Raw genomic sequence first — 14,925 nt, forward strand, 5'->3', positions numbered from 1 at the left:
ATCAATCTGTGGTACACGGGCCACTTCTGGTCCTTGGAATTAAAGTAATGTGGCCCACAAGCAAAGATGAATGATATTTCTAGAGCAACATGAAGTGTTATATCAATTGTTCTGGTGATTAAGAGTGTGTGTGTGTGCAGGTGTGTGTGTGTAAGCACCTTGAGAAAGACGCTCTGCAGCTGTCCGCAGTGTTTCCCACAGTACTGCTGCGAGAAGAGGACTGTGTGCGCTGGGATGCGGTGATACGCAACCCGGCGGTCGCCCTGCAGCATCCAGATCACAATGTCTGGAAGGCTGTTCTGAGGCTGAGACACAAAACTCACCGTCAGGTTTTCACCTTTAACCTTTTAATTAGGCCAACGACCTTCTGGTTAGCTGGATTAGCTCTCACCTCCTCAGCGATCGTCCTCAGTCGGTTGGCCCAGTCCTCTGCCTGCTCCAGCACCAAAGAAAGCTCGGTTTCTGGCCCATGTTTCAGCGTCAGCGCCGCCGCCATGATCTGCTGCAGGTGGAGGCTGCGGATGTGCCTGAGCGAGCGATCGAGAGGAGTGGCGCACTGCCACTGGTCGAGAGCGGGCAGCTCCTCACTATGAAACAAATATTAGAAACGTCTGCCCTGGATTATCTACAATTAGGCCATGGTAGATCAAAAAAAGAGTAAATTTCTGCCAAAAAATCTCTGAAATTGTAAAGCGAAAACAAAGGAATTTCTGTTTCAAAAGTCTACATTTTGCTAGTAACCCCCTTAAATTTTTTTTGTTTAATTTCAGAAAACTTGTAGTTTGAAAATTTTCTAGGAAAAACTTGGAAATTTCAGTTGTTAAAAAGTCAACAATTTGCTAGAAAAGCTTCAAAATTTTGAGATTAATCTCATAAATTTGCTATAAAAAACTTGGAAATTTCTAAGTTTGATTTTTGATACCCTATTTATTTACTTTATGAAATTATAGTAAAGCAATAAGAAATTGTTATATTTGACTCCAATTGAAGTGTATTTCAATTAGAGCCACGCCCCAATTTTCCCCTTGACTCCGCCCACTTTTGGTGGAAATTCAGTGTAAAAAAAAAAAGAAATATTACAATAAATTTGGGAACATTTAACTTTTTTAAAAGGATTTTCACCAGTATTTTCAAAAATTGTACAAATCATTTTATTGTGTTTTTGATCACAATCAAATGTTAAATAGATTATTACATTCCACCTGCAGGTGTAAATTTAAGTATGATGCCAATTAGATCCACATGGCACTAAAGGAATGAAATAGACCTTTTTTTTTTAGCTCTGGTGGCTTTTTATTTTACAGTAAATGGACAGAAAATAAGAAGGATAAAGAAGTGAACGACATGGTCTGAGACTGAGAATTGAACCGAGGACCGCCTCGTCTTCTACTTAGGATTTAAACATACAGGAACCAACGATCCATTCTATACCTGCAGTCTGCGATTAGATGATCCAGCAGCTCTACAACTCGCAGCTCTACGTCCTCCATATCACTCCCTGCCTTGACCTCCAGCTGCACCTGCTGCAGGTTTGTCTCCTGGACAAGAAAATTGATTGTTTTGGTGTTTGCATGAATCTCTTAAGGAGGCTAATTTACAGAAGCAACAGCACAAACCAGTCTGTCTATGATGGCGAGCAGCATGTTGAGAGCCTCAATCCTCGGTCGAATGTCTTCCCACTCTGACGACAGAACTACCACCGGCTTGATGTTTCCCCAGGGGAGGTAATAGTAGTGGCAACCTAAAACAGAGGAGAAAACATAAGTTTTCAAAAATTTAATTTTGTTTCCAAGTGAAGCATTAAGCTCTTTTAAGAGTTATAGTTGAGTTTTAGCTTTTTGAACTTGAAGAAAACTGTTGATTTAATTGTAACTTGTGTGTTTGTGTTATAGTTACTGCTCTTAAAATGTAGCTAACACCCAAATAAATTTTTATTACTGAATTTGTTCGTAAGGCTGCTATCTTTATGTTTCTGTTCAATTTTTGACTATTTGGCACTATTTTGGCTAAAACTGTCTCCATGCTGGCCTCCTTGGGTTGAACGATGGCTGCTCCAGTTTAAGTCTCCTATTGTTTACAACGTTACAGCTTTTTGTTGCTAAATTTGTTGCTAGCCGCTTTTTTGTTGAAAAGTCACTATAGGAGACTGAAAAGTTTCTAAATATAGTGACAAAATGGATAAATTAGCAATAGTAATTCAGTATCGCTTTCCTCCTCTGTTCATCTCTATTTGGCCACGCCCCTTATTGTTTCTAGACCCCGCCCAATTTTGTTTGGGGGCAGAGTTTTCCTTTCACATAATTTCACAAAGTCCAGTTCTATCTTTAAATTATTTTTGCTAATACATGAATTGTGTGGCTCTTCAGTTGTGGAGAACCTCAAGGCTCTGTTCTAATTCCCAGTCTATTCTTGATTTACATTTTTTCTATAGGGATGTGAAAATAAACTTTGCCTTTTAATAGTTAGATCCTTCATTACTAACAACCCAACTTACCGTCAAACACGGCCCTGCTGAACTGTGTGGTGGAGGCCAGAGGGAGGCAGGTGTAGTCGAACTTGTTGCCATAGTTACCGATGCTGACCTCAAACTGGATGGCGTCGTCGACGTCTTGCAGGAGCGTGGCTGAGTAAAACGCCACAAACAGAGAAAACTTCCTCTTTCTGAGGAACTTCTGTAAGTCAGAGAGAGAAAGATGGCATCGATGCCTCTACGTTTAGCATTTCCAAGAGGTGGAGGTCGTCTCTCACCTCCACCACCAGCAGGTCGTCTGATGGGACGTCTTCTGCTCGGTGCTCCGGCTTCTCCGTCAGCTTGGTGGTCAGTTCAAGTAAAACTCTGCCGCGGTACGCCACACCTTCACCCTGATGGACCAGAGAAATACGACTTTACCCAGAGGAGACCAAAGTGATGTCTGACATCTACCAATCCGTCCATCTGTTCATCCATCCATTCATCCATCTGTTCATCCATCTGTTCGTTCATTCATCCATCCATCCATCCATCCATCAATCCATCCATCCATCCATCCATCTGTTCATCCATCCATCCATCTGTTCATCCATCCATTCATTCATTCATCCAACTATTTGTTCATCCATCCGTCTGTCCGTCCATTCATTCATTCATTCATTCATTCATTCATTCATTCATTCATTCATTCATTCATTCATTCATCCATCAATCCAATTAATAAAATATTATTAGTTTATATTAATTCTATACCAAAATTATAACCAGTCTCTTCAACAGACCAATGTGCCTGAAGGTTCGATAAAGTCTCACCATGTGGCAACATATCTGGTGTCTTTTTGGAACTGGGTGAACATTCATGCATGTAGGCACAATAATGGATGAAGTCTTACTTTTCCCAGGTTTAGAGCTTCATGAGGGTCGTTAAAGGCGGTGAACTCTCTGGGACTCCCGTACAGATTGACAAAACACGGCCCAAACGTCGGCAGGAAACCAAGGCTGTCATCAACTGCAATCACACAAGATACATAAGAAACATTTATTAACCGGTCAAAGAGAACAACTATGACACACATTAAAAAACTAAACACAACTGCTCTACTGATGGAAATAGATTGTGGTTTTCTCTTTATTACACAGAAATTAATTTTCTATCAAACAGATTTGCTGAGTGGGTTCTCGTAAAGGGAAAGCGTTGTAGGAAGGTAGACGTACTGCCTGAGTGGACGGTCCGAGGAGTCAAGTCATCTGAATGCGTAGAGAGGAAGGATGGTTAAGAGTCAAAGAAATTCAAAATGAAAGAATGGAAACAGAGGTTTCTGAACGCAACTCAAACCCAAACCCAAGCAATCAAGCCAATGTTGTTAGTTCTCTCTGCTTTTACAGATGTTGATGTGAAATTGTTCATGTTTTCTTCGACAGATGCATAGAAAACATGGTCAAAGCAAAACTCAGGCAAGCTGTGTTTATCTGGAATAAAATTAGCTTCAAAGAAGGAGTGATGTGTATATTTATCACAAAAACATCGAGTTTGTCTTCATGCAAAGTCAACTTCAAGGTACCCATGCTGTGTTACGTTGACAAACCAACACTTCATCCAACGGTTGAAGAAACTGTCCAAGAAACAACGTTTCTCAAAAGTGCAAATAAATAAACTTATTTTGAAAGGTGTAACTGAAATAATGACCAAAGTAACCAGATCTGTAATGAAAATTCAAATGATCTATGATGAACACAGTCAGTGAGAAAAAATATAGAAATCTGACTCGAATAAAAGCAAAAAGAAAGGAAAAAATATCTTTAATATTTTTGAGAATAATTTTTGGTTTATTCTGGAGTCAATATCTAGAGGAATTGTAATTATGAGGTAGGTTTGGGAGTTTTTAAAAATAAATTTGTATCTTCATAATTCATCAAAAATAATTATAATGAAATGAATTATGCATGGCACATTGATCCTGTGCCATGCAGGATCAATGGAGTAAGACAACACAGAGCCAGTCTATTTCGTTTTAAAACATATTGGATATATTAATTTTACCAAAGTATTAGCAAAGTGCAACTAATCATTGACTAGATTTCAATATCTGGTATTTCCAATTTCTTCTCACCTAGACCTAAACAGTTTTTTTTTTATTTCTAATAAATATTACATATTCCTTACATAGGGTAACCAAATGCTGCTATATTTGTACTAGCTCATGATAGTTATTATATATTTTACAGCCACTGACTTCAAATAAGACACGTTTCACATCTCCCCTCTAGAAACTCCCATACATCAAATGATATTTGAATTTCAAATAAGCACAGCAAGTGTCTCCCCTTATGCCTGTTCTTCTTGTCCCTCAGGGGATTAGCCTAGGAGAAGTTTGTATGAGCGTCTGTGTGGGAAAAAAGCCAAAAACAAAACCATCACAGCAAAGCCTAAGTTCTGCATAAACACTGGTGCTTTCAAATCTGGTCTAGATTTGACCGATGAGGTCCAGTTCAGGTCAGACTAACTTTTGGATGTTTTCACCTGATAGTCCAGTAGATTTTGTTCGATTGGAGATGAAAATTGTTCCATTTGTTACATTTTCAGCTGCATTGCGTCAAACAAGCAAAAAAACCTGTTCTCCTCCTCTGCACCAATAATCACTGAACGAAACAACATGAAAAGGCCAGAAGAAAACACTGAGCACAACTTCCTTCTTCACGAAGGAAGTTAAAAACAAAAATGGGAGTGAAGTCAGATTTTAGCGGTTGTAGGATTTCTTTTTTGTCTTCCATAAAAAAACACGAGCAATTTCTCCCACTAGCGCGTTTTATTTACCCAGAATGCCCTGTACTGTAGTCTGCTTCCTGTTTTTGGAGAGGTCTCTGATCTGTTTCACATTCACATATGCCTTCGAACCACACCACTCACTTCAACCGGAGGCGCATTTGGATTTTTGGTCCGCATAAGAGTTTAATTCATACCTCCACAGATGAACCAGACGTTCCAGACAAACAAACTGGAGTTTGATTAAAGTGGACTAAACAGGGCTGGTGTGAATGCACCCTTAAACTAGTTTAGATAAGCGACTTACCGTCGATCTCTCCTCCAGGGGCCGAGATCTTAGACATGCAGAGGTGGGTGGTACCGATCACGTCGTTGTGACTAGCTCTGTCCCTGAAATGGGACAAAAAAGAACCCAGTGCTGCTAAACATATTCTTAAAGCCAAATCTATCAATCGAGTATCTTTGGAAACTGAAAGCTTTGATCAGATTAACTACTCAGTTTAATTACAAGACAATTACACAAAGTGGTGTGTTAATCTTTTCGTGACAAACTGTTCAGCATACCTTAGCCAGACTAAAATAAAGTTGGATCCATTGTTTTCTAACTGGATCAAAACAAAAGCTACTTCATTAATAGAGACTAAATAAAATACATTACAACTCTTGAGCTTATATCAAGGGATTTTGTCGATTAATTTAAATATTTATTTTTGTTTTTGAAGTTATGTTTTTTGTAAAATTTTAATTTTGGTTTTCACCAATCAACTCCTTGAGTTTCCATATAGTTCAGAGTGATGTCAGCACGCCCAAAGCGGCCATCTTGCTTTACAGCTTCTAATTATTTGGACTTTAAATTCAGATCAACTCAAAGAAGAGATGGTTGAAATAAGTTACTGAAAATATTTGTAATCTTTCCTTAGAAAGAAAAACAAGTATTAAATTGATTTCCAAAATCCATTTGAAACCTATGATTGTTCCAATAACCTTGAAACAGAAACACATCCCTGAAAATGACTGAGGTTTCTATAATATAGTTTGTTTGATAGTGTTGGTTCAGCGAACCATGAAACTGGTAAGATTTAGTCAGATAAAATGTACGGATTCACCAGTCCACAATTCGAATCCTCATCTTCTCACACATTGAGGGAAACTGTAAAAAAAAATCCCAATATAACCATTAATCTGTGTTCAATGCTTCATGGTAAACCATTCTCTGTTTGTCTTACTCTAATTGGCATTGCCAGGCTTTGGTTCCACTGAGGATTGGCGTTTTTCTCCAAAATCTTGGTGCAGACCTGAAAGATTATAGCAATGGATTTCAGATGGTTTGTTTTTCACTGAAATACTGAAAGGTTTATATTACTGAAGGTAAAAGTCACCGTTTTTCCAGCAAAGTGGATCTCCACCAATGGATCCACCAAGTTCTTTCTGTTGGTGTCAAACCCAAGAATCTGCCTCATTCCATCCATGAAGGCGTCGTCCACTGGCCAAACACGGCGGAGCGTTCTCAGTTTGAGCTTATAAAAAGCTAAAAAAAGGATAAAAACTTTACGGAGACTCACTTTGAGGTAAATCTTCAGCTCTGAAGATCCTGAGCGTGAAGACGGCCCCTCTCAGAGAGAGGCCGGCCGGTCTCAGCAGGTTTCCTTCGATGTCCTCTTTCTCCTCAACACACTCCCGTTTATCAGCCTGGAAACAAACAAGGTACGACACAACAACACAAAGAGGAAGTTAAACTCAGTTGGGTTTGCTCATTACATCAGCACAAGAAGAACCACACTTTAAATAGCATATTTACTAATATGCTCAAAGTAAGCAGGCTGGATAGAAAAATGTTATAAAATTAGGTCAATACCTGCTGTTTTCATGCTCGTTAGTAGAACTGGGCAGCAAATCGGTAACAATATATATTGCGAAAGACATCAATCAATAATACATCTGATAAATAGTCAATATATACAATTTTTATTTAACTTCAATCTAGAACAGCACAGCTTTCTAGATTTTGAGATATAGGCAGAGGAAAGACTTTAGCTGCTCAACCTCTATGTTGGGGGAATAAGCTAACTCTCTCTTTGGTTACCTAGCAACTCACTCATTCTTTGGTTACCTAGCAACGAGTAACTGCCACAGCAGCAGTTTAAGGCTCTTAACTGCTCCGAAATACTGCCACCAGTTTGGCGGTATTTCAGATATTTAAAACAGAAAAGCTAAACAATAAGTATTGATATCGACTGATATGAAATTATTATGTGGTGATACGTTTTTCAGCCGTCCCCCCACACCCTACAAAAGAAAAGCCTCTGTTTAGTTTAGAAACCTTTACCATATAAAGAGTCATTTTTGTCGTCACTCCTTCTAATTTAAATGTATCTACAGCAGAAAAACCTACATGACCTTTCAACAAGAGACGCTTAAATACCTACAATGTAAAATGCATTGACGTTTTAACGGTCAATCCTTAAGAACAAAATGTAAAAGAAAATGGCTGCTCATCAGTCAACTTTATCTTAACTCTTTAATCAATAACTGGTATTTATATCAACATGCATTTAAGTTTAATAAATACAAATATTTTCAAGTAATTTGCTTATATTTTTTATAACATGCTAATGTTTTTTTAAACTGAATTTCTAGGTCATCTTTCTCTGTGAAGGTTGAAAGAAGCACATTAAGAAGAGAGAAAAATAGAGGAGGAGGACCTCTTATTTTAAGTGAGAAATATTTTCCACATCTACAGCCATGCCTCTTGCTCACCGGTGGTTCATCTCCAGCTGCCAGGACAAACACGCTGACTTTCAGGTAACCTCTGACCCCGGCAGAGAGGTCGTCAGGGTCACACAGCAGAAGCCATTTCCTCAAAAAGCAATGTCCTAAAGGGTGGGGAAATCAAAATTACCTGTCAATAAAATGGCAAAAAGTGTAAAAACGAACAGAAACGCACTTACTGTGTTCATTGTAGACAGTGCCGACATCCAACTGTAGTGAAATATAATAGATTTTAGATTTAAATGGTTGACTTGTTATTGTACATAATTACAAAAAGGTGAAGTGAAACATATTTAAGTACAAAGCATGATTTATTTGGAGAGAGGAAGTCTTTTATTTTGAAGAATGCTTAACAGGATGTGGTTTTGTCTTTTGTCACTATCTCATATGTTTTCGGTTGCTAGGACACGAGCAGTTGTTGCCGTTGTTTGTTCAATAAAACTTGGAACACAAAATGTTCAGCAAAGACGTCTGAGCCTCGGTTATGATTGCAGAGGCTTTCAGTAGGTAATTAAAACTGAATCTGGTTCTATTGGAGAAGGTGGAAGGACAAATTTAGTTCAAAATTAAAACGTCTGAGATGAAAGTTTTACCTTGAATTCACCGATTACAGCATCAGTTCTTAGTGAGCGAGAGTCACACACCTGTGGTGGGAAATACCTGATCAAAATCTGCTTCTTTTGTGTTCATATCACCAAAATAACAGAAAACTGAAGCTTGTGAGGAATAAAATAAATAGGTTGTCAACATATTTGCCTTGAAACGTGTTTCAGAATTTAAATTCAGGCTTACAGTGATGAAGATGGGTTCGTCAAACAGCTCTGAAGGCGTCTCATAAAAGTTCAGGAAGAATGTCTGCAGATGGAAATCGACAAATGTTTGAGTTTGACAGAAAATAAACATAAAGACCTTTGCAGTGGTGTCCAAAATAAACCTTTTTCTCCGCAATTAAAAATGCAAAAATAATATTATTGTGAATGTTTTATCCTTTACCTGCACTACTACACATTAAAGAAGCAATATTTTAATTTTAGAAATATGTTCATATGATTTTTGCCTCATTTTTACTGTTTGGACAATTATGTTCTACTTTGTTTTCTATTAAATGTTTTTATTTCACTTCCAGCAACAAAAATAAGAATTTTCTTCTAAAACCCAAAGCTGCGTTTAATTAATGGATGTGCCCAAGTGTGTTTCTGGGTAAAAAGTCACTGGATGTTTGTGGCATTTTATGAAATAAAATAAAAGCAACAATTCTTTGAGTTGTATTTCACATTTTCAGGTTAAGAAGATAAAACTTGCTGTGGAAATCTCAACCTAATTAAATAAAGTGTGAATATTTTCTTCATATGCCCAAGAACAGAGCTGAGTAGTAACTACTTACATTTACTTAAGTAACTTCTTTGAAAAACTGTACTTTTAGGAGTATTTTTACTATGCAGTACTTTTTATTCTTACTTTATTTATTTTATTATTATCTATTTCTTCTTTTACTTGAGTAAAATTTCTGGATTTTCTACCCATTGAATTAAAAACAAGCATGTTTTAACCAGAAATCCACCAGATACAGACACACACCTGCAGTTTTTGTTAAAGCTTCATAAGTTTTCTATTGAAAAAAAAAAGATTTGGAAACATTTTCTGTCACCTGATTTTTTTATATATATTTTTTTTATGAATTATTGTCATTTTGGTCCTTGAAATAACAAAATTTCCACTTAACTTTATGTTTTGGTGTGTCTGTTTTGTAATTTTTAAACATTAAATGATGGATAATTTGACCAGTTACTCTGTACTTGAATAGACATTTTTTACTCTTGCTCGAATAATTTCTTGGACAGCTACTTTTTACTTGAGTAAAAATATGTTGAAGTAGTCCTACTCTTACTTGAGTAAATTTTTTAGATTCTCTGCCCACCTCTGGTTAAGAATCAGATTTGAGCAATTCTTGAACTGCAGTCAGGGGCCACACAAAATTATCCCAAGGGCCACAAATGGCCCTCGGGCCTCATATTGGACACCCTTGCAGTAAGAGTTCCTTACCTCATCGAAGACTGGGTTGTTTCCCTTTCTGATGCGGGTTCTCTTAGTCTGCCCGGCGACTGCCACCTTCACTACGGGTTTGATGTTGACTCCAGGTAACTGTCGAGCTTCAACGACCCGAACACGAACCTGAGCAGAAACGGTTTGTTGAGCGAGAATTGGTAAACAACGGTTTCCTTATAACACCGAGTGAAACCGGTTTTCTGAAGCCACCCTGTTGGCAAATTTTCCTGAATCAAAAATTTTCTTTTGTATTAATGTCTTTTTAAAGCTATTAATTATTGCTTCCAGAGGTCATTAAAGGTCAAACATCCTGTCCACATTTAGTAAATCAAACATATTTTGTGTCAATCAACTGTGCAGCAAAAAGTACCATTTGTGCATTCATGATTTTTAAGATTTTACTTGAAAAAAGTTTCCATTATCTGTTTTTGTATGACAGAGTATTAGGGCAATACTAAGAAAAAGTAAAATAAATAAAATTACAAGAATACTCATTAAATTACAAGAACAAATTTAGTATGTTGCGAGAATGGAGCCGTACAGCAATAAAGTTGAAATAAAGGAGAATAAATTAGTAAAACTATGAGAATAGTCATAATATTTTGAGAAGTAAAATTAGGAAAATAAAGTCATACAGGAATAAAGTCAAAATAATACCAGAATAAAGTTGCAATAATAGGAGAATAGTCATAATATTTTGAAAATAAGGTTAAAATAATTAGAAAATAAAGCTGCAATAATATTTTGAAAATAAATTAATATTACAAAAATAATATCAGTATCAATAGCAGAATAGTCATATTTTGAAAATGCAGTTACAAAATTACGAGAATAAATTGTAATATTATCTTGTACTTAATTTTCTTAATATTAACTTTATTCTCGTTGTTTTATTTTATTTGCTCCAATACTCTGTCATAGTTTTGTATCAGTTGAATTTGTATTTCCGTTTAATTTTTAACATGATTTTCACTGATAACCTGCAGAGTCAGTTTTAACAAGAGTTCTTGACTTGACCTTGAAACATAAATTCAGATCTGTTTACAACAGGCAGTCAGTGAAGTTACATTTCATTCCTGTTTGAATCCTTTACGGTATAAAGCTCCACCTGTATGTCCTGAGGTTTGTTGGCCAGCTGTTTGGGCTGACTGCTGGTGCCTCTCCTCCTCTTCCTCAGCCCTCCATGCGTGTTGTAGGCCGGCGGGAAGCGTTTGGGCATCTGGTTGGTGGGCGACTCCTGGCCAGGAGGCCCCGGGGGGCCGACGATCACCAGGGACTGACTGTCGTCAACTCCCGGTTCCTCCGCAGGCTCCACCATGATCATGCTCTCTGTGTCCTCCTCGCCCAGAGTATCCAGAGAAATCACTGGGTGGAAAACGGGCGGCCATGTTTTATTAGAAGAAAACCCAACTGTTGTCATGTGTGCGTTATTGATTAGCTTTTACGCAGATCGTCTTACTTGTAACTGTGTCCAGCTCTATGTTGGGGTTGCTGTGAGGAAGGGACTCCGGCTGTGAGGGAGGATGGAAAATGGGAGCCGATCCTGGAGGAGGGATGTAGGAGACCTGCAGGGTCAGCGTGGCCTGGTGGACGCAAAGCATTGTGGGTTGGCACAGAGTGTAGCTTTGTTTCCATCACAAATATGTGAAAAATCTTTGTTATATGGACCCCCTGCAGAGCTTGATGTCACGCCCCCATCTCGATATGGAGGGCCAAAAGCTGCTTGCTAACAACGACTAGCATTGGCTTTAGCCGTTAAGTTATCAATGTAACGCACTAAATCTTAAATGTGATATAAAAGATAAATTTGTGCTTAGCTGCTAATTGTCAACACTGCAACAACTAGGTAAGAGCAGAAAAAAGTTTTAATTAAGAAAAAAAATAGCGAGGGATAGGGAAGTAGTTCAGTTATGCTAGCTTGACTTTGAAAACCTTAACATGTACAGTAGATGTGATGAAGGATTTGTTCTATTTTGGTTCAGTTAAAAACAAATTTAAAAATGTGACCTAAACACCAACTCTAACAGATAATCAGTAGAGCAGGCGTTTAAATTAGCTGTGTTAGCTTAGCTAATGGCAGCAGTAGCTAACCAACCACAGTGATTGCTTATTAATAATAGCCAAAAAATAAACATGAAGCCTAAAACCATAAAACTGTAACTGACTGAATGTTCTGCTTTTTGTGAAGGAAATGTTTGAGTGTTTTTTTGGGTTGAATCATGATACGTCTGTGTGTAGCGTAGTTCACGTAGAGCGCGAGAAAGAAGTGGCTTTGAGTTATTCTTTAATGTTTTTTCTCCGTTTTTTTCCTTTTGCTGTGTCACACTGCACAAAATTAATAAAACCTACATCTCCAGGTTTCATTTAGTTAACAGAATTGTTCAGCTATGTTTAATATTTGAGCTGCATGTAGATTAGCTTAAATTAAATGAGTTTTGGTGACATGGAGTTTAGTGTGACTTATTGTTTCTCGTGTGTTTATGGATCAGTAAAATCGACGTGTTGGAGTTGTATCAGTTGATCGGCTCACCCCCGTGTTGTTCCTCTTTGTGTCCAACAGGGAGACGGTGAAGGTGGCAGCAAAGTTGGGAGAGTTGAGAACGTCTCTGAGACCGAGCCGACATTCACCCAGAAACCTGATCAGACCAGTGAAGACAAACATTTACGTGGACTTTTCTTTTAAAATAATCCCATTCAGTAAACCCCAGATTACACACAATGACATGGTTTTACTCCTATTTGTAAACAGTACATCCATCCAAATCTTTACCATACATTGCTGGCAGAGTACTCAACATATTTTTACTCAAGTAAGAGCAGAAAAACTTCATAATAAAATTACTCAAGTAAAAACAAAAAGTACAGCGTAGTACTCATATAAGTACATTTTTTCCAAACATTTCCTCAAGTGAATGTAACTGAGTAAATATAACTACCCAACTCTGGTTACTGGAGACGAAGAAGGAGTGCAGCTGATGGAAATGTTGTTTAATACTGAAGCTTTACTCATTGCAAAGTCACATCATAACTATAATACTAAAATTGTAAGATGAATACTTTAGTTTCAAATTGCCTTGTGAAATTTTCTTTTTGTGTTGTAGTTTCTCATCTCCTCCTCAAAAAATTTTTTTCTCAAATTATAATTTTTTGCACATTTTTTATTCAGAAAAAAAATCACAAAAATTAGTTTAGTTATTTTATTGTTTCTATTTATCTTGTTAATGTGTTATTTACATATTTTGCAGACACTTGTAAACTTTAATTTAACGGAAAATACACAAAAACACCTAAGTGTCAGTAGTTTGATGTATCAACATTGATAAGTAAATAGTAGCAATATTGGCAATACTGGCTCTGTATTTATTTGTATCGGGTCGATACCAAAATATTCTCCTCTAGAAATAATAACTGGAACTAAAACTGTTCAAACAACTTGCTGACTTATTGCTATTGCACAAATATGAACTCTACGTAAAAGCTAACAGTGAGACATTTTAAATTTTGTACCTGTTTCTTCCCATTTTTTCATGATCTTTGACCACGCAGTGAATTTCTGCTCCAGAGTCCAGAGGAATCCCCTTTAGGTCCCATTCAAATCCCTAACAGAGGGGAAATAACGTCATAAAAGCATTCAAATGTTTTATCTGCATAGAGAAATCAAAAGGTAAATTCTCAAAATAGAATAACTCTGAACATCACATAGATTTGGTTAAAATTATTCTAACATGCTATTTGCATAAGTGTAGGGTTTTATGGTGCTGCTGGACTTCAGCTGTTTGAGTAAGTATTTTATTTAAAGTCTGTATTTACTGGAAAATTCATTAGCTTTGACTTATTCTACAGATTTCTGGTCGGTATAGATTAGCTTGTATGGCAAAATAAAAAATTTTCCATTTTGATTATCAATCAGACCAACATGTGTTTGAAAACATGGATGAAAAATTATTCTTAAAACCTGAAACTCCAGCAAAGAATATATTTATTCAGAAATATAAATTAATTGCATAATTAAAGGTAATACATACAGTATATATACATATTAATATGTCAAAATATTGTAAGTATATTCTGGCATATTAGAATGTGAAGTTTCTCATCAAGTTTGATATTTTGATAATTGGGTAACATGAAACTCACCTCGTTCCAGACCGGGTTGGGGTTGTTTTTAATGACCTTTGTCTTCTTCTTTGACCCTGAAGCAAAAAGAAAAAATGTTGGATAAGTAGCACAGTCAAATTGAAAGATTATAATTGACACTGCAACATGATATCGTTCTTAATCCAGGAAAATAAGAGTATAATGTAAAAGGTTCCAGTGAAGCTGCTACTTGAAAATTCAATAAATAAATGTTGTTCTATTAGATAAATGAGTCGTTTTGAATGAATTAAGCTGAAAAACAGCTGAACTCTTGTTATACAATCACTTCTCAGCTTTATGCTACATCTTCATGGAACCAGCAACAGAAAAACAGCAACTTAAAGTTGCTGTTGTCACAATTTTTACATTATGATGTCACCAGGTGACTGAACAGATAAATGTGTGGATGTGCCTAAACTTTCTCCAGCTGAACAGAAACAAAGCTAAAGTTTTTAATCTTTGAACTTCAGGAGGAACGATACCACAGCTGGAAACCAGAGATCAGGTCTAAAATCTGGGAGTGGTGATGAACTCTGACCTGAACCTTCAGAGTCACATAAAGACAGTTACAAAGTCGGCCTTCTATCACCTGGAGAACATTTCCAGGATAAGAGGTCTAATGTCTCAGAAAGGTCTATGGAAATTCATTTATCTTTAGTCGCATCAATTACTGCAACAGTGTCTTCACAGATCTGACTAAAAAATCAATCAGATCCGGAACGCTGCAGCTGGTGTTCTG

General features: G+C 36.9%; 1 protein-coding gene across 12 annotated transcripts in view; it reads right to left on the reverse strand.

The window, feature by feature from the left end:
* dysf (dysferlin, limb girdle muscular dystrophy 2B (autosomal recessive)) overlaps window positions 1-14,925 on the reverse strand; it is an 88,357-nt gene that overhangs the window by 62,795 nt on the left and 10,637 nt on the right. For 7 of the 12 annotated variants that reach the window (XM_032583398.1, XM_032583404.1, XM_032583403.1 and 4 more), the window contains exons 2-24: window positions 14,187-14,242; window positions 13,557-13,648; window positions 12,580-12,685; window positions 11,509-11,632; window positions 11,158-11,414; window positions 10,047-10,175; window positions 8,796-8,858; window positions 8,597-8,647; window positions 8,183-8,213; window positions 7,992-8,107; window positions 6,797-6,923; window positions 6,614-6,717; window positions 6,461-6,529; window positions 6,341-6,384; window positions 5,542-5,624; window positions 3,686-3,718; window positions 3,364-3,479; window positions 2,749-2,862; window positions 2,495-2,672; window positions 1,617-1,741; window positions 1,432-1,538; window positions 392-587; window positions 159-305 (exon numbers count right to left, since the gene is read on the reverse strand). In XM_032583398.1, coding sequence (XP_032439289.1) covers window positions 159-305; window positions 392-587; window positions 1,432-1,538; window positions 1,617-1,741; window positions 2,495-2,672; window positions 2,749-2,862; window positions 3,364-3,479; window positions 3,686-3,718; window positions 5,542-5,624; window positions 6,341-6,384; window positions 6,461-6,529; window positions 6,614-6,717; window positions 6,797-6,923; window positions 7,992-8,107; window positions 8,183-8,213; window positions 8,597-8,647; window positions 8,796-8,858; window positions 10,047-10,175; window positions 11,158-11,414; window positions 11,509-11,632; window positions 12,580-12,685; window positions 13,557-13,648; window positions 14,187-14,242 — 2,468 coding nt within the window. The remainder of the gene's footprint in view (window positions 1-158; window positions 306-391; window positions 588-1,431; window positions 1,539-1,616; window positions 1,742-2,494; window positions 2,673-2,748; window positions 2,863-3,363; window positions 3,480-3,685; window positions 3,719-5,541; window positions 5,625-6,340; window positions 6,385-6,460; window positions 6,530-6,613; window positions 6,718-6,796; window positions 6,924-7,991; window positions 8,108-8,182; window positions 8,214-8,596; window positions 8,648-8,795; window positions 8,859-10,046; window positions 10,176-11,157; window positions 11,415-11,508; window positions 11,633-12,579; window positions 12,686-13,556; window positions 13,649-14,186; window positions 14,243-14,925) is intronic. The other 5 variants (XM_032583406.1, XM_032583402.1, XM_032583408.1 and 2 more) reach the window with 1 other exon arrangement.

The sequence above is a fragment of the Xiphophorus hellerii genome, chromosome 14, assembly GCF_003331165.1.
Source record: "Xiphophorus hellerii strain 12219 chromosome 14, Xiphophorus_hellerii-4.1, whole genome shotgun sequence".
Lineage (NCBI taxonomy): Eukaryota > Metazoa > Chordata > Actinopteri > Cyprinodontiformes > Poeciliidae > Xiphophorus > Xiphophorus hellerii.